The following is a 20,000-nucleotide window of genomic DNA, read 5'->3' as shown; positions in this document are numbered from 1 at the left end:
CTGATGTTCAGATTATTCCTTGATAAAATGTTATAATCAAAGTCTATAAGCTTCAACAATGGAATAAAATATGAGTTATATTGAAGTAAATTCTGGCTCCCCCTATCCTACAATCTATCCTTACTTTTACTGTGGTTGGATAGGTCCAGACATTAGAAGGTTAACCCAATGTCGCTAGGGAAAATGAATAAAAAATGGGGAAAATGCTGTTCTCATTTTTCATATTTTTTTGTGAAATATCTCTGCACATAGATGGCTCTGCTAGTGCTTAGCCACAAAAGAGTCAATTAGTAGACCTGGTGACCTTACCTGATTTCAGCTTTCCTTGAATTGGCGGGAAAAAATTATTTTTTACTAGTGCTATGAATATCGATGGTGTTGTTTTTATTATAAACATTATAATTACTATAATGTTATAAACATTAGTAACAGCAAAATAAGATAATGTAAAATATTTTTGTAAATCAAAGAAATGGGTAAACAGGTGAGAGAGGCAGTACTCATAAATGGCTCATTGGTGACTTAGTACAAGTGCAGCCATCTATGTGCAAAAACAATTAAACAAGTAAACTCACAGTGGGCATGGCATACATGTACAGTGTACACGTCATGCCTGTCGGCATTGGGTTAAAAAGAAGGTATAATTAATTTGCCCATACAATTTTTTCTTTTTTCATCAGTTACTTAGTGCCTGAAGTAACTGTCATGATGGATAAGTTTGAGTTAAGCCTCTCAAAATCATAATGCTTCATCTTCATTTTCTTTTCTCTCTTACAGGGTAGAGAAAAAGACAAAGTATATGAAACTCATATATTCAAATCTATATTTCTTAAGTGATAAATGAAGGTTGACACACTTACTGAGTGCGATATTTATGGAAGCACTCATTCTAACATGCAATATCCTTCACAAATATAATACAAAGATGGATAATCAATAACAAGGTCCTATCAATATATATATTTTTGGAAATCTGCAACAGAGACATTACTTTATACAAAAATAATCTGAAGATAAACTTCCTCTCACATAGCATATTTGTCAATACTTAGATGACAAAGTAAAAAAAAATCAATAATAATAATAATGATAATAATAATAATAATTAACTGCATAGTATTCAATTACAGGTCTAGGCCCATACAGTATATTTATCTTTGTGAGATTCATTATTTACGTCTATTCAATTAATTGAAAAGTAACAAATTCAACAATCAATAATGCTAAAAAGTTTTATTTTCTATACAAAGACCTTATCATACTATTCTCATCTAAGTTATAGCATGACAGCGTTAGAAAGACTAATCAAGTTATTTCTGTAAAATGCCAAAACTGCCAACTTCGATTTCAGAGCTCTAATGCTGCTCATTGAATAAATCTTATATAAACTAAATTCAAATAATATCTATCTTATATGTTCTACACTCCCTTAGAAGACAATAAAAGAAAAGTAGGGAACATTAATTTCACAATCTATATAGCTTGTGCACTTTCAATGAAAAAATATAAACTCTACCCCAGATAGGCACCATGATTATTGTAAAAACCCTGCAATTCTACTGTCCACTGAAGGCTTGCAGTCCAGTAATGGCACGGCCGAGGATGAGTGCGTGGATGTCGTGTGTTCCTGTAAAGCCACAGGGAAAAGAGGAAATTAAATCAAGAGACATTCGTGAAACAAGAATACTTTTCTGAACAAGAAACTCTTTATACCAAACATCAAAACTAAAGATTACATAGTATAAAGCCAAAAGGTTTCACATTCTACATTTCCACAGAGAACTTTCTACACTCTCCCAACAATTGTATTTCACCTTCATATGTGTTCACAGCTTCCAGGTTCATAACGTGGCGGATGATATGGTATTCGTCGGAGATGCCGTTGCCGCCTAGCATGTCTCTGGTCTGACGGGCAATGTCCAGGGCCTTTCCACACGAGTTCCTCTTCAACAAACTGATCATCTCTGGGGTAGCCCTGAAAGACAAGCAAGTTATAATAAACTGGGTTCACGCCGGAAAAAAATACATACAATGCACAGATTCTTGTAAGTACAAAACAAAGCACATGAATCATGTAAACAGATATAGGAAAAATCAAGGAAAAAATAATAAAATAGCAATAAGATGACAAACATAATGAACACTGTAATGTGTGAAAAAGGCTTGATTTGAATACATACAAAGATGTGAGAACTCTTATCCCAATGCCACCAGGAAAATGTGATGTTCACTGCAGTATGTTTTGTGAAATGTATTCACACACAGAGGGCTCCACAACTGCTCAGCCAGCAAGGAATCAATTGCCCTCATATTCTTCCCTTCATTGGGTTTTCTGGATCCCCCCCCCCCCAGCATTGTTCATGTTCATAACACTATGATTATTACTAAAAAATACTAATATCATTATAAAATAAATTAAATATTTTGAAAAATAGGTGAGAAGGGTAAACACAAGGTGCATATAACCAGTCACCACTAGAGGCAATTACTTAAAGTTAACGGAAATCTTAAATATTTCAAAATTGTTGTCTATGAAACAGAGCTACAAAGCTATTCGGTGCCTATTATGCTTGAATTACTGAATATGTTAAATCCACAGATTAATATAATACAAGTCTTTAAATTCAAATGATATAAATTATTTAAGACTTATATTCATTAGTCAAAAAATGGCATAAAATCCCTTCAAGATGTACTTTAAATGCTACCCCAACAACTGTTAAAGAGAGAATCTATAAAATGAAACCTTATCATATGTCCCAACTAAACCATCTATGGAACAGAACATGATTAGACAAAAAAGGGACAAGGGAGGGGGGGGGGGGATATTGACTAGGAAGATGCTGGTAAAGCAAAAGAAGGGAACAAAAAGGAAGAGAAGAATAAAAGAAAAGGCTTCCTCACTCACTTTCCTTCATCCTTGAGACGGCCAACATGCAGACACCCTTGCAAGCCCAGAGAAATTTCTGTCAGTGCATCAGCCATCTTCTTCTGAATCAACTGGTTGTTTGCAAGTGGCCGTCCGAACTGCTTTCGGTCTAGGGTGTACTGTCGTGCAGCATCCAAACAGAACTCTGCAGCTCCCAGGGCACCCCAGGCAATGCCATAGCGTGCATTGTTTAGGCAACTGAATGGACCCTGAAAGGAGTGTTATTTGTTTACTGGTATGTACTTAATTTTTGTTTATTCAGTTTGTCTTCAGTAATCATTCTCAGAATAACAAGATCAACAGAAAACAAAGGAGAAACATAGCTAATTTTCCCCCCTTTTTTTTGTAATGAAGGAAAATAGAAGGAAAGAAAAAAGATCAAGAGAAAAAAATAACAATAGTAATACAAACTAAATAAACAAATAAAATAAAATCCAAGATTTCCTTCCTAACCTTCAATCCTTTGACTCCAGGCAAAATGTTCTCTTCGGGCACCACCACGTCATCCATCAGAATCATACCCGTGTGGGAGGCACGGAGTGAGAACTTCCCTTGAATCTTGGGGCAGGAGAGGCCGGCCATTCCCTTCTCCAAGATGAACCCGCGAATGTGGCCGTCTTCGCACTTGGCCCAAACCACAGCAATGTCAGCGATGGGGGAGTTGGTAATCCTGCGGTTGTTTTTGAGGAAAAGGGGCGGGGGATTAGTAAATATCTTTCACATGTATTTTCATTTTAGAATTGGATATATCGTACTGTAGATGAACTTGAAAGATGTCTAACAACTGTTCTTAAGTAAAACATGTATCTAATACAGCATAAAAGTGTAAATAAAAAATCAGAACAAGATAAGAAACATAAAAAATTATCAAGAAAATGCTATTCTTTTCTTTACTTAAGCAATGAGTCATACCAGTTATTTAAAATATTCTATCTAGTTTATTCTTAGGTAAAATATATATCTAATGCAATGTAAAAGAAAAAATGAACATTGGAAAGAGATCAGATGCACAAAATTTATCTTTTTTTGTGCAATGCCTTCTACCAGGTGTTCAAAACAGAAAAATGCCTTGCCTCTTCACTATATATTTATGGTCTCACTTTCTCTAATAAGTCAATTTTTTCCCACAAATTGGAATACAAATATATATGTGCAAAGGTAAATCAAATATTTAAAACTGTTAACCAAAAACAAACAGAAAATCTTTTCCTTTTTTTCATGAAATTAAAAAGGAACACACACATAGGCACAAGTTTACACTGACCATGTTTTCGATCCATTCAAAATGTAGACTTTGTCCGAGGGAACGTATTTTGCTCGCGTCTCCATACCAGCTGGATCACTGCCATGGTTGGGCTCAGTCAGTCCAAAGCAACCAACGATTTCTCCTCTGGCTGTGAAGTAAATTGAGCGTCATGGGACCTGCGGCTACTTACATTTCATAGTCTCTAAATTTCTTTCAAATAAACTGATGCACTTTGTAAACAAAAGAATCTTACTGTACATAAGGAAGTTATGTAAAGTGTATTCCAAGCTCTAATCTCCAGCATGAGAAAAAAACTAATATCTGAAGTATTGATGTTATTCATGATAAATTTACATGGAATCAGTCACCCAGTCATAAGAGATAAACAAAAGTACATAACCTGGAAAGCCAAGAAACACGTGCAAAGTTGTCCCACTGACTCCATATTAAACACACTTTAAAATTGAATTACATACTTCCTTTAAAGGCCCTGGCAACCACTTGCATCATGATCTCTCTTTTTAAAATTGAAATAATGAATTATTACAGGGCAGATAAAGAATACTCATAAGTGAAAGTGAGTGAATACAACACAAAACAAAAGAGCGAGAAACAGGAAGAGGCAACCACACTAAAATTCCTAGAATATATAAATATATATATATATATATATATATATATATATATATATATATATATTTATAAATATAAAAAGAACATTATTGTAAAATCCTCAAAAAATCAATTTTGCCAACTCTGATCCATCAACAAAAACACTCAAGTTAACTACATGCAAAAAGGGGAAGAGCTTTACAAATACACACAACACATAAACCTAAATAAGTAAATAAGTAAACAAACAAAATTAATAAATAAAGAAGAAATAAGAATGTATACATTTAAGCAGCAAACGTCCAATATCCTTATATAAAAATATTAAACCACTACCACCAAAAAATTGCATTGTCTACCATAGTCGTTTGTGAATTTCATTTGAACTAATAAAGCTCCCCAATCACAGAGTCAAAAAAAGAGTCACTTAATAAGCCTATATGACCTCATCTGACATTCCCATTCCAGGAATTTTGAATTTGTTTTATGATGTTTTTACCTAATACCATAACTTTTGCTATTAGTATTATCATCATTGACACTGGGGATACTGTATTATTATCAACCAAAATATGAAATAAAACAAATAAAAAACTCTTCAAAAATAAAAGAAAAAGGTTATCAGGTGATTTCTCATAGTGCCTTGGCTCTCTTGGTGCCATCTTGACATACAAACAAAATACAAGAAAATATTAAAAAAAAAAAAAAAAAAATGCACATCAACAAGCCATACAATCTATACCCTACAGGGACACCTAAAATCTACCTACCAAAAGAGAACAAAATCCTTACCGAGCCTGGGGAGGTATTTTAGTCTCTGCTCCTCTGTGCCAAAGTCCCAGATGGGATACATGACAAGGGATGACTGCACAGACATTGCTGACCTGCAATGATACTTCTGATAACTCATTCTGAACAAATAAATACTGAAATGAAAGTCTTTCGCTACGGGAATTGGAGCAGTTTGTGGCGTGTACTGACTGTGATGTTGGGCAAATGTAACAGTTTATGCTATCTATCTCTTCTGGTCTTAGATATGAACTAGTCTTACAGTGAATGTGTCTTTTGATTTGATAATTATAACTTAGGGAACTATGTGCATTTCCAATAAAGGAGAAAAAAGCTGTAGTGTTTTATTTTTTCATAACCATGTTAAACATGTGCAAAGTTGTCCCATTGACCCCATATTAAACACACTTTAAAATTCAATTACATACTTCCTTTAAAGGCCCTGGCAACCACTTGCATCATGATCTCTCTTTTCAAAATGGAAATAATGAATTATTACGGGGCAGATAATGTAAAAGAAAAAAAAAAAAAAAAAGAGAAGAAAAAGAAGAAGAAGAAGAAGAAGAAGAATGTGGAGTAAGATGCATTAATTATAATACTAATTCATTAATCATAACATCCAAGGCACATGACCCCATAACACTTTAAAATGTTATCAGAAAAATATATATCGAAAGCATCTTTTAAATTCTGTAAACTTCCCACTACTTCAACTCATTAATCAGAACAAAACCAATTAGGAAAAAAAAAAAGCTAGCAAAGAAATCCAACCCAGAAGAGGAAATAACAAAAACAGCAAATCAAAAAGGAAACTGAAGCAGAAATAAGGACAGAAACAAACTGAGAAAACAACACAGAAGAAATGAAGGAGTGATTTACTCATTAACAACTACAATATAAAAAACAATAACAAAAATAACAACAGCAATAATTACTACTATAACTATTACTACTATTGCTACTACTGATAACAATATGAAAAATAAATAAATAAATAAATAAAATAAAATAAAATAATAACAATAACAACAACAAAAAAAAAAACAATATCAATGACAATAATAATCTCACCTATAAGCAGAGTCGACTCTTTCCACCTCCCGCGCAATGAGACCATAAGCGACGGATGACACACCAGGACACCCATAGCCCTGGATTGTAGGTCCAAGTACGCCCATGTCTCCCATTTCGCTCATGATTTCTCTGTCGAAGGCTGTACAAGAGTTAACAATTGACCAAACAGGATTAATAATGTCTCTAAAGAAAGAATGAAAGAAGGAAAAAGATAAAAGACACAAAAAGCAGGATTTGAATAATTCAACTGATGGAGTAACATCATGGTTGGATTCAACTCAAAAGGCAGCCAACTATGACAGATAAATGACTGAGTGATAAGCTAAGAACCATCACCTTCTACAATACATATTTTCTATATTCTTATCTGAAACAGCAACACGTAAAATTACATCTTCAAATAACTACAACATCAACTACAAATCTTAAACTTTATATTTCATTACACACAAACTTCAAAGAGAGAATGGAGTGGAATAAAAGAAAGCACTGAGAGGAAGAGAATGAGAAAAAGGAAGATGGTCAGAAAAAGACAGACACAACAGAGAAATAAGTAAGAAGGATAGGAGAAGAAACACAAAAAGAATAAGTGACAAGCGGGGAGAGACTGAGAATGTACTAGAAACCAAAATAGGAAGAAGAGATTTCTGAGCAAGAAAGAGAAAGAGGAGAAAAGTGAAAGTGAGAGAGAAACTGAGAATGAAAGAAGTAGAACTCAGGGAGAGAAATGAAGTAAAAAAAAAAAGAAGGAGAAGAAGAAGAAGAAAAAGTGGGTGAGATTGAGAGTGAAAGAAAAAGAAAGAGGAAGAGAGACAGAGTGAAAGAAGGAAAACAGAAGAGAGGGATGGGTATTGATAAAGAAAAACTAGCAGAGATGGCGAGCAGGAGAAAAATAGAGTGAAGAGTATAAGACAGGTTAAGAAGGAGAGAGAGAGAGAGAGAGATACAAAAAATATACACATCAGAAAGAGAACAAGCAGAAGCCTGAAAATGAGAGAAAATAGAAAACTTACTTTCATTTCTGTTGGCTAGGATGATTCTCGGCATAAGTTTTTCCTGGCAATATGCATAGAAGGCATCTCTGATCATAATCTCATCCTCTGTCAGCTGGCTCTCCAGGTTTAAGGCATCCCGCCAGTCAAATTTGGCTGAAATTGTTAAATAGATTACAAAACCACTGAAAATAGATGAGAAGTAATAGTAATTTGAGAAAAGTCCCTCTTCTCTAGAAAGAGAGATAGAGGGGAGGAAGAGAGAGAGAGAGAGAGAGAGAGAGAGAGAGAGAGAGAGAGAGAGAGAGAGAGAGAGAGAGAGAGAGAGAGAGAGAGAGAGAGAGAGAGAGAGAGAGAGAGAGAAATATATATAGCTACATACATTCATATATACTCATTTTCATTTTTGCACTTATTGCATCCAAGATCATATAACACATCTTTATATAAAGAAAGAAAAAAATAAAAAAAAATAAAAAAAATAAAGAAAGAAAGAAAAAAAAAAATTACCTTTTGGTGCTGAAGATTTCTCTGAAGCTGAGAGTTTGTGTCAAGGAGTTTTCTTTGATACATTTTAGGGGAAAAAAATCTAAACAAAATTTCTTATGTACAAAAAATATGCAAACCACTTTCATAAAATGTATTTCAGAGGCATTTTATGAAAGTCAATATAAAGCAATGTAGTCATATCTAATAGGCAGTCAGTGAGATAACACACTTAACATTATCAAATGTAAAATCAGCAACAGACCTTCTAATCAGTTAAGGTGGGCTAAAATAGATTTATTTTTAGTCCATGAACTTTAGATAACCATCTTTACAAATGAATTCCCTGCATATAAATATAAACATTTCTAAAGAAAAAAAAAAGTAGAAAACATTGGCTATACCTGATTAAAATATTTATTTTGCCTTATATACTATTCTATTTACAGAACAATGTCTACTCAGACCTTTACTGAAACTCTTCATTATTGTATTCTTCCTTTGCAACTGGAATGGATTAATTTTCCACACCCACCTTTCCACGCAAAATCATGAAGTAAGTAATATCTTCAAGAGAGCATACAATGCAAATAAGTACTGTAAAATTATATACTTGACCATCATACAAGCCTTGAACTGAAGAGGGTAATCCTACACAAAAGTTGTGTGTCACCAAAACTAACAAATGTGATACTGAAAGAGTGCTTATGATGTCCGCTGTCCAGATATAATAATTTATGTTATTTATTAGGCATTCTACACAGTCAATCTTAAGAGAGCTGGTGGCTGTGCCAAGGCTGTCATGGCACTGGCACAGCTTCCATGAAATTGCAATAGGCTCTGTATTGCCAGTGCTCAAAGGGCAAGCAAACCTCCACCTATATATTCTGGCAAGGAAGAACCTGGCTTGGTTCCTCAGTGACAATGAATTATGAGGGAGGCTAAAAGCTCCGTCTAACCAAAGTTTGTGTGGTGGAGGTTTTTACTTCTATGCTTGTAGGTATGGTGACTGTGGCATCTGCCTGATGTCATGCCACTCTTATTGCACCCCCCCAATACTGCTGCTAGATTTTACTGACCCACACTAGAACTGCCATGTCAAGAAGCACACATCATATACAAACCATCAATACTTGTTTAGTTATTATCAATGAATTAGAGTTTTCTTTAAAAATGATCCCAATGAGTTAGAATTAACAAAATAATCTATAAATGGGTTAATTTTCATAACATGGATGCACTAAACTAGGGCATATTGCCAATGATATTCTTGTAGGGGACAAAAGGTTCCAGTCATCACTACAAGAACTACAAACACGAACAGTAATGCCCCAAAAAAGGTAACAGATTGTGAAAAGCATTTTCGTGGTACTCCGAAGCTTCAGTTCTAGCTTGCCATGCATACGGAAGAGAAGACAATATTTCCCGCGGGACATTGGGGGGTAAGAGCCCCACCATCAACCCTCCCCTTGGGCAGTAGCTTAATCAGCGATGAGTACATCCATACTTTAAAGATTTACCCCAAAAATACCTATTCAATGTGCCAATCCTTCTGTCAACCCTTTAGCCGCCCCCACCCCCACACAACAATCCAATCAACCCCCCCAAAACCAATCACGCCAAAAACCCGTCACGTAGCAAACCCCACAGGGTATCCGAAGACACCCGAGATAGCAAAGGATACTGGTCGTCGCCTGGGGCTGGGGCGCAGCGACAGAGCTCTGGGCCCTAGACAGGAGCAGAGGGGACGATCGCAAGTACAGGGAGCGTAGGAGCGTCCTTGTTGCAGCCATGTTTACCATTTTTGTTCCTCCACAACCCACTCAAACACGTTGTACTTCCCAACTGGACTGTCGCCTCGCCTGGTCCCAACGGCGTAGTTTAATTTGGTCGAGATCAGTGCCAGCCTCCTTACACAACGACCCCAGCTGATTGAGAGCCGTGCGTGTTTGGGGAACCTTCATGTGAATTAAAGTCCTAAACAAATAAATATAAGGATAATTTAAGTATAATTTATGGTTTAATATACAAAGTGTAGTATTGCATATCTATAAAAAATTCAAAACAATATTGTTTTGATATTCAAAACCCTTATAATTTGTTGTAGACTCTAGAGTTTACCACCTATCTCCCTTACACTTTGTACATCTTTCACAAATATCATCAAGCTTACCTACAGCACGCATATCATTCATCCTAGGTTTGATATAAGAAACAAGCACATAGACAAATAGCTTTTATTAAATCGCACTATAATCTGTTTTAAGTGAATCAAAAGGATAAGATAAATTTCTTCTATAAATTACATGAAAGTATACAACCCTTTCCTCGATTCACGACAAGAAGGACATAAAGTGACTTGGGTAACTACAGAAAATGTCTAATATTCATTAATAACCAAAGACAAACAAGTAATCAACAGTGTATTTACACAGTTTTAATCATAATTAACACGCCCGGTCACTATGACAAGAACGAGAAGTCCTTGTAAACATCAAATTTCAAAGCAAAGGAATACTTGTCCCTGAGTGGCTATTTAGAGAGGTGTGTTCGTGACGTCATCGAGGTTGTTGCCAAGAGCTACGTAAGGCTCGGCGGTCTCGTGGCGTTGCGTCTCAATTTATGCAATTGGGTTTATGAAACGCTTCCTCTCCTTGCACTCTGTATGTACACATACGCGGAAAAAATATCCAGTTTGTATACATCCCCGTCTGTCTGTCTGTCTGTCTGTCTGTCTGTCTGTCTGTCTGTCTGTCTGTCTGTCTGTCTCTCTCTCTCTCTCTCTCTCTCTCTCTCTCTCTCTCTCTCTCTCTCTCTCTCTCTATATATATATATATATATATATATATATATATCTGTGTGTGTGTGTGTGCGTGTGTGTATGTGTGTACATATATGTATACACATATATGTATACAGTACCACCCTTGCCTGATTGCACGCCCTTCATAATCAACCGCGGTTCGGCTCGTTAACACTTGTGTCACGGCGGTGACTTCCCCTACGATAGCTACGTTTGACCTCTCAAGGCGATATGTCGTTTTCTCGCCGTGAGATCGGGCTCGATCTCAGTCAGAGCGCTGGCATTTTTACCATCGGCTCATATATATATAAATGTTTATATATATTTATATATATATTTATACATACACACATACACACATATATATGTGTATGTGTGTGTGTGTGTGTGTGTGTGTGTGTATGTTCGTGTGTGTGTGTGTTTGTGTGTGTGTGTTTGTGTGTGTGTGTGTGTGTTTGTTCTTACGTAGTTGTTTCAATACGGGAGAAGAGTTATGTTTAAATCATCATACAACTTTTTAAACTGATGCACATTTTTGTAATACATAACGTTATTTGGAAGTGTGTTCCATGTTTTAATAGTTCTGTCTAGGAAACTGAACTGACATCTTTCTCGCCTCATTTTACTTTCAACTTTTTTGCTGTGTCCTTTCGTCATTTTTGTGTGTATGTGTGTGTGTGTGTGTGTATGGTGTGTGTGTGTGTGTGTGTGTGTGTGTGTGTATGTGTGTGTGTGTGTGTGTGTGTGTGTGTATTTATGTGTGCGAATTTATACATGCACGAGTTTCTCCCTTACCCCTTTGTCTATTCATCATTCGCTCTCCAATTATGCTTGAAGCTTTTTCCTAACAGTTGTCGAGTACGAACCGTCTTAATGTTTTGAAGCAATTTTTGAAAATTATATCTCAATCTTATTTCCTTTTTGTCTATTTGTAATTGCTCTGCTTACTAAATAGATTACTTTTCCTTTGATTGCATTGGGGTGTACCATTATTAGTTGATGATGTAACTGTAAAACTAGAAAAGGTTTATCAGGACATAACAATAGGTAGTTGAGTTGCTGTTTCGAATTCCATTATCATAGACACTATTATTATTGTTATTATTATTGCTATTATCAGTATTATCATTATCATTATTATCATTATTGTTATCATTATTATTATCATTATCATTATAAATTTTGTTACTATTATTATCATTACCTTGTTATTATTATTATTATTATTATTATTATTATTATTATTATTATTATCATTAATATTACAATTACCATTATTATTATTATTATCATCATTATTATTATCATCATTATTATTATTATCATTATTATAATTATCATTATTGTAATGACCAGATATATGTTATATATCGGTTTATTTACGAAAAGACAAAACCCCAGAGTTTACGAAAACTACTCGAGTTATCCCTCGAAATCATAACATCCCATTTTCCATATCAGTTCATGGTCACGGAAGGGGGTCAGAACGCATTTTTATTTAAGCAAACCAACTTGTGTTTGATTACATCAACAACATACAATGCGCAATAAATTAAGTGTTATCATAAAAGAAAGTTAATAATTATTATATTATATTCTAAAAGGTTTTTATGGAAACTAACCAAGATCATTACACACTTACTATTTACTTGTCTCAGTATTTGTAACAGTAATTCATCGAACGAAGATAGACAATGGTACTAAAATAATTACACATTCGTTTAATGTAATTTTTGTCACAATTAATATCATGTCAAGGAAAATATTTTAAATTCGTATTCAGCTGAGGGGAACGTAGACACGATACGTGGAGGGGAGACGTGGACGTGACACGTAGGAGGGCAGACGCGGAGACTGGCTCCATGAAGGAAGACGTTCGGAACAGAGAGCGTAAGGCTCGCTGTTTATAAATGAGTATAAGACTCATTTTGTCGAATGTTACGTTTTATTGTAGAAGCATAAGGCTTCTCATTGTTCAGGCAGCGAACATAAGGTTCGCTAGCCATTTAATGAGTATATGACTCACGAAACGAGGAACCAGTAGGAGGGTTCGGAAATCATAATTTTCGGTGAGTTGAAATAATTACCATTGATTTGATATTGTTGTAATACTAAAATTGTTTATGCTAAGTGTTATATATTTATTAGTTATGAACATGTATAATATTTTTATGTAATTCTATGTTTCTTCTTTGATGTAAGTGTAATTAATTGATTCGTAAGTTTTCTTATATGTTATTTCTTTGTAATTTCAGTAATCAGCATATAAACATTTGGACAAACAAAAGGAGTGGCTTGTTAGAACGAGCAGGATCCTCAGTAGAAAATGAAGACTATGAGGAACACCAAAATTGCTTGAACGATATGGAAGAAATAGAATTGTATGTCCTCGAAAATAAGATAAAGTTCGAAAAGTGGTTACAAACCCAAGCAGGAAAATGTCAAAGCCGAACTAATGTGAGAAGTGATCAGAGGTCGAGTATGAGTAAAAGTTGCGTTGCAGAAAGTGTAACCCAAGCAATACATGACCATCAATTGAAATTAAAAGAGCTCGAAGGTAAGGCAAGAGCATTAGAAATAAACAACGCATTTAAAGAAAGGGAACGTGCAATGAAAGAGGAGAAGGAGATATTAGAGTATGAGAAAGAGAGGCATTTAATTAAAATTGAAACAGATGTAGCTCACGCTAGGCTTAAGATGGCAGAGAAAATTAAAAATGGATTAGGTTCCAAAGGTAGTGTGAGTTCTTATGATCAAGATAAATCTAAAGTTCCAAAGGTGGAAGGGTCTAGTAATCCTTATGATTCCAGGCGATACTGCTTACGTGACAACAGAACATATGATGAAGACAAATATCAAGGCCGGAGTGTAAATGCCTGTAAATATGGAGACCTTCCAGATGGGCCCTATTCAAATTTCATAGCAAAGATGGAATCATTCGTCAAAGAACTACGAAAACCCAATATGGATATTAGGCCATTTGATGGTAATTCTCTTGACTTCAATAGATTTATGAGACAATTTCGTACAAAGGTACAAAACTGCTGCACTTCCTATGATGAACGATTAAACTACTTAAAACAATTTACCTCAGGGGAAGCAAAAGAAAGAATACAGGAATTTACGAGCATGGATCCAGAAAGGGGTTATGAGGCAGCATTAAAAGAACTTGAGGAATGTTATGGGAATAATGACGTTGTAACCCAGGCTTATATCAAGAAGGCTCTAGATTGGCCAGTAATCAAGGGAAAGGATGTGAAAGCTCTTGACAAATTTTCCCTATTTCTCACAAGATGTAAGTATGATATATTAAGTAGGGATTCAGTTAAAACTTTAGAAAACCCAGACAAAATGAGAAAACTCGTTATGAAATTGCCATATAACATGCAGGAAAGGTGGCGTACAATTATCTGGAAGAAGGTTGATGCTTCTACGCCTATAGTATTTTCAGACTTGGCAGAGTTCGTTTCAAGGGAAGCCAAGAAAGCCAGGCATCCCATATATGGTATAGATCAACTAAGCGAAGGTAAAACTAATAACCTTAAGATAAGGCAAGTATTTGCTACGCGAGTCCAAGAAAGGGAAATTAACAGAAGTAGTGATATAGACTACAAAAATAAATGTCATCACTGTAAGGGAAATCATAGGCTACTTAACTGTAAAAGGTTTAAGGAACTTGAATATAAAAGGAAAGTTAAACTAATAAGGGAAAAGAAATTGTGTTTCTCATGCTTAAGAACTGGTCACAATAGCTCTCAGTGTTTCAAGAAGGAAATTTGCCTTAAGTGCAACAAAGAACATCCCACAATGATGCATGTGGAGAGAATGTTTGATAAGGCTAAGCAGAATACACCACTACAGGATGAAATTAAGAATCTAAAGGCTGAATTAGAGAAATTAAAAATTGAAAACATGATATTACAAAAGAGGTGTGAACAACAAGCTCAAAATCCCAAAGATGTGGTAAATGTAAACGCAGAAGCTTGCCATACATTGTCAAAATGGAACCGACAAAATGGCCACATTAGCAATCATACCAGTAAAAGTTTAAAGGAAGAATAGTCACAAAACCATACAGACACTAGCATTCCTAGATCCAGGTTCAACTACAAATATTTGTTCAGAGAAACTAATGAATGAGCTGGAATGTAAGGGACAAAGGGTCACATACAACTTAGAGACCCTTACTGGAAAAAAAAAGGTAAGCTTGACGGTACTGAAGGATCTACAAGTTAGCGCCTTGACAGGAACGATTTGGTAGACTTATCAAATGTTCATTCTCAGGACAACATAAATATTTGCAAAGGGTTTATGCCTTCAAGGGAAGACTTAAAGATATGGTCACATTTAAAGGACGTAGAGATTCCACAATTCGATGGAGAAGTAAATCTATTGGTCGGAAACAATAACCTAGAAGCATATAGACCATTAGAAATTATATCAGGAGAAGAAAATTGCCCAATTGCTGCCAAAACAAGAATAGGTTGGGTAATATGGGGTCTACTGAAATGACAGGGAGTGGATCTTGTAGCATCCTATAAAACTAGTATGACAGAACTTAATTTAATGGGTATGAAGAACAAAAATGGCTTGACTATTTAGTAAGAGAACTAACCAACATGGAATTCCCAGAAAGAATAATAGATGATGAAAGGGAAAATTCAGTTCAGGATAAGTTGTTTTTAAGTAAGGTTCAAAATTCAATGAAATTCGTAGATGGCCACTACGAGACAGAGTTACCATTCTACGATAAAGAGTTAAAGATTCCAAATAATCAGAATTATGCAAAATTAAGACTACAGCATCTTAAGAACAAGTTCAGCAAAAAAAAAAAACAAAAAAAAAAAACAAGAATTTGCTAAAGAATATACAGCCTTTATGACCAAATTAAACGAGAAGGGATACGTACCTGAATCAGAGATAAGCAAACACGACGGAAAGGTATGGGATATTCCTCACCATGGAGTGTACCACCCAAGAAAAGCGAAGTTGCTCAGCTAAGTACTTAGGTAATTAATTGAATGATCATACAGCTACGCCCTGGTAATGAAATGGCTCTAGGAGACTTTAGTGAAGACTGTTATTCAAAGATACGTTGAAAACAAATGCAGCACTTGGTAGACGTATTTTGGAAAAGATGGCAAAGGGAATATCTAACCCAACTACAAATGAGACAAAAATGGTGTACTACTAAAAGAAATGTGGCTATTGGAGACATTGTGTTAATTGCTGAACAAAATGTAAGGAACTCTTATTGTCTAGGAAGAGTTACTAAAACTATAAAGGACAATAATGGGCATGTAAGATCCGTTGAAGTAAAGACAAAGGATACGGTTTTGCAACGACCAATTGCAAAATTGTGTCTCGTGATGAAAGCTGACTGTAACGAAAGAGTCGAATTGCCTTAATAGCCCAATATGAAAATGGTTGTAAACTTCAGGAAATAAAGAAATTGTTGTATTTGTAATATTATCACATATAGTTCCTTTGTATACGGTTGTATAGTCAATCTACTTTGTACTTAAATAATGCAATTTGTTAAGATGTCTGTCTTTGTTGAATTCATAAAGACATGAGTTCCTATGAATTGTTCAATGTAGTATTAACGTTTATGTATAAGATATATATATATATAGGGTTATATGTATTAGTATCAGGTCATTGCAATTTTACGTTTTGAATTTAGTTCCTAAATTGTGGGGGAGTGTGTAATGACCAGATATATGTTATATATCGGTTTAGTTACGAAAAGACAAAACCCCAGAGTTTACGAAAACTACTCGAGTTATCCCTCGAAATCATAACATCCCATTTTCCATATCAGTTCATGGTCACGGAAGGGGGTCAGAGCGCATTTTTATTTAAGCAAACCAACTTGTGTTTGATTACATCAACAGCATACAATGCGCAATAAATTAAGTATTAACATGAAATAAAGTTAATAATTATTATATTATATTCTAAAAGTTTTTTATGGAAACCAACCAAGATCATTACACACTTACTATTTACTTGTCTCAGTATTTGTAACTGTAATTCATCGAACGAAGATAGACAATGGTACTAAAATAATTACACATTCGTTTAATGTAATTTTTATCACAATTAATATCATGTCAAGGAAAATATTTTAAACTCGTATTCAGCCGAGGGGAACGTAGACGCGATACGTGGAGGGGAGACGTGGACGTGACACGTAGGAGGGCAGACGCGGAGACTGGCTCCACGAAGGAAGACGTTCGGAACAGAGAGCGTAAGGCTCGCTGTTTATAAATGAGTATAAGACTCATTTTGTCGAATGTTACGTTTTTACTGTACAAGCTTAAGGCTTCTCATTGTTCAGGCAGCGAACATAAGGTTCGCTAGCCATTTAATGAGTATAAGACTCACGAAACGAGGAACCAGTAGGAGGGTTCGGAAATCATAATTTTCGGTGAGTTGAAATAATTACCATTGATTTGATATTGTTGTAATACTGAAATTGTTTATGGTAAGTGTTATATATTTATTAGTCATGAACATGTATAATATTTTTATGTAATTCTATGTTTATTCTTTGATGATGTAATTTCAGTCATCAGCATATAAACATTTGGACAAACAAAAGGATGTTTATCTGGATTTCGAAACTTTCCAACCCTGTTAATCTACGTTCCCACAATTATTATTATCAATATCCTTATCATTATCATTATTATTGTTGTCATTATTGTTATTATTATTATTATTATTATTATTATTATTATTGTTATTATTATTATTATTATTATTATTATTATTATTATCTTTGAGTTTTCTTTGCTTCATTTTCGCCGGATCCAATCCAGGTTCTAGGGCTCTAATGGACATTCATTTTCTAATTAATAGATAATACTTTTCGAACGATATAGGCGGATCCTAGCAGAGCGATCTTTTCCAATTCGGTGACGTTGATATTTCCAGGAATTTTGTTGATTTGCTCGTCGATGCCTTTCTTGATTACTCCTTGTGCTCCGATGACAACTGGCACATATTGCGTCTTCATTACCCATATTCTTGTAATCTCAACCTCCAGATCTTTATACTTGGAGAGTTTCTCTGCTACTTTAACGGATGTGTCGATTAGCATACATGATTTCTCTTTCTTGTTTTTGATAATGATGTCAGGCTTGTTGGCTTTGGTGGTTCTATCCGTGTGGACTTGCATATCCCAGAGAATTGTAACTTCTTCATTTTCTGTAACTGTATCTGGTTTGTGCTCATAGCACTTGTCGGTTGTTTTAATATTGAAATATTGCAAGATCTTCCAATGTATGTATGCTGCGGCGTTCTTCTTCTTCTTATTATTATTATTATCATTAGTGCTACTACTACTATCATTATCATAATAAACTTTACTTTTCTCTCTCTCTCTCTCTCTGTTTGTTTTTCTCTTTTTTTGTCAGTCTATATACCTCTCTTTCTCACTCTCCCTCCCCCCCCCCCCCCTCTCTCTCTCTCTCTCTCTCTCTCTCTCTCTCTCTTTCTCTGTCTCTCTCTGTCTCTCTCTCTCTGTCTCTGTCTCTCTCTCTCTCTCTCTCTCTCTCTCTCTCTCTCTCTCTCTCTCTCTCTCTCTCTCTTGCCCACTCACACAATTTTACTTCTCCCAACACTTTTCTCCCTCTCCCCTCTCTCCCTCTTCCTCCCCTCCCCGTCTCTCTGTTCCTCTGCAATTGAAATTATCCACTCTCCCTGTTGCAGCCTCTCATTATCACGGTTGATCTGATCCGAAGCCTGCCAAAAACAAAAGAAATACGCCGGCAATGTTATTCTCCTGCATTTCCTTCCACGTAGGAATTTTCTCGTGGGTTTGGGAAAGCTTTGGCAGTTTCCGTTTTCTATTTGTTTACGATTTGTTTTTTTTTCGCGTTCGTAAAAAAAAAAAAAAAAAAAAAAAAAAAAAAAAAAAAAAAAAAAAAAAAAAAAAAAAAAAAGAATCTTTGCTGTTATTGTTTTTGTTGTATCATTATTGGTATTATTGGTGGTATTATTATTTTTTGTTATTATTATTGCTATTATCATTATTATTATTATTATTATCATTATTATCATTATTATTATTATTATAATCATGATGATGATAGTGATTATCATCATTATTATTATTGAAATGATTATTATTGTTATTATCACTTTTGTTATTATTACTAATATGATCATTATTATCAACATTATCATAATCATAATAACAATAATGATAATTATTCTATTGATAATAATAATCATAATAATTCGAATTGATTATGATAATAATAATAATGGTAATAATAATAATGATAACAATAATAATAATAATGATAATAATAATAATAATAATAATAATAATAATAATAATAATAATACAAATAATAATAATGATAATGATGATAATAATAATAACAGTAATACTAGTATCAATGAAAATAATGATAATGATTATCATGATGATATTAAAGATAATGACAATTATAATGATAATAATATCAATGATAATGATAATAGTACTACTACTACAACAACAACAACAACAACAACAACAACAACAACTACTACTACTACTACTACTACTACTAACAATAATAATAATAATAGCAATAATAATAATAGTTCTACCAATGAAAACAACAATTATGCTAAGCAATAGTGGTACGTTTTCATGTTATTTGTTCTGAAAATAGCAAATGCGTTGATTACAAACAGTACGGGAAATTGCGGACAATTAAAATACAATGGTTTGCTTTACTTTTCACAGATAATTATCATGCATATATTGCAGTTCTTTTTCGTCTGTGTATTTGTGCTTATTGTTATATCGCTGGTCTTGTTTTTTCTTGTTACATTATTTATCTATTTCTCCCCCTCTTTCTTCTTCCTACGTCTCCTCTATCTCTGTTTCTGTTTCTGTGTCTGTGTCTCGGTCTCGGTCTCGGTCTGTCTGTCTGTCTTTCTATCTGTCTGTCTGTCTGTCTGTCTCTCTCTCTCTCTCTCTCTCTCTTTCCCTCTCCCTAATTCCTTCCATTCCTCCTTCCCTCTACCCCTTCACTTATTTTTCGACATCCTCTCTCCCCTCCT

General features: G+C 34.5%; 2 protein-coding genes across 2 annotated transcripts; one reads left to right on the top strand and one right to left on the bottom strand.

The window, feature by feature from the left end:
• Positions 1-796: 796 nt before the first annotated feature.
• On the bottom strand, positions 797-10,068 carry LOC125028856 (glutaryl-CoA dehydrogenase, mitochondrial-like). The gene is made up of 10 exons (XM_047618409.1): positions 9,813-10,068; positions 8,153-8,179; positions 7,664-7,798; positions 6,648-6,789; positions 5,580-5,671; positions 4,194-4,323; positions 3,383-3,599; positions 2,909-3,138; positions 1,815-1,975; positions 797-1,627 (listed from the first exon to the last, which is right to left on the bottom strand). Exons 1-10 carry the CDS (start codon positions 9,928-9,930, stop codon positions 1,557-1,559), a joined length of 1,323 nt encoding a protein of 440 aa, XP_047474365.1. The 5' UTR covers positions 9,931-10,068; the 3' UTR covers positions 797-1,556.
• A 2,520-nt stretch (positions 10,069-12,588) lies between these two features.
• LOC125029062 lies at positions 12,589-17,411 on the top strand. The gene is made up of 2 exons (XM_047618804.1): positions 12,589-13,000; positions 13,187-17,411. The coding sequence occupies exon 2, from the start codon at positions 13,296-13,298 to the stop codon at positions 14,991-14,993; it is 1,698 nt and encodes a 565-aa protein (XP_047474760.1). The 5' UTR covers positions 12,589-13,000; positions 13,187-13,295; the 3' UTR covers positions 14,994-17,411.
• Positions 17,412-20,000: the final 2,589 nt, after the last annotated feature.

This window comes from Penaeus chinensis, chromosome 9 (genome assembly GCF_019202785.1).
Source record: "Penaeus chinensis breed Huanghai No. 1 chromosome 9, ASM1920278v2, whole genome shotgun sequence".
In the NCBI taxonomy this organism is placed as follows: Eukaryota; Metazoa; Arthropoda; class Malacostraca; order Decapoda; family Penaeidae; genus Penaeus; species Penaeus chinensis.
Note: the sequence above shows the minus strand (reverse complement) of the source record. Positions and strands in the feature narration are given on the sequence as shown.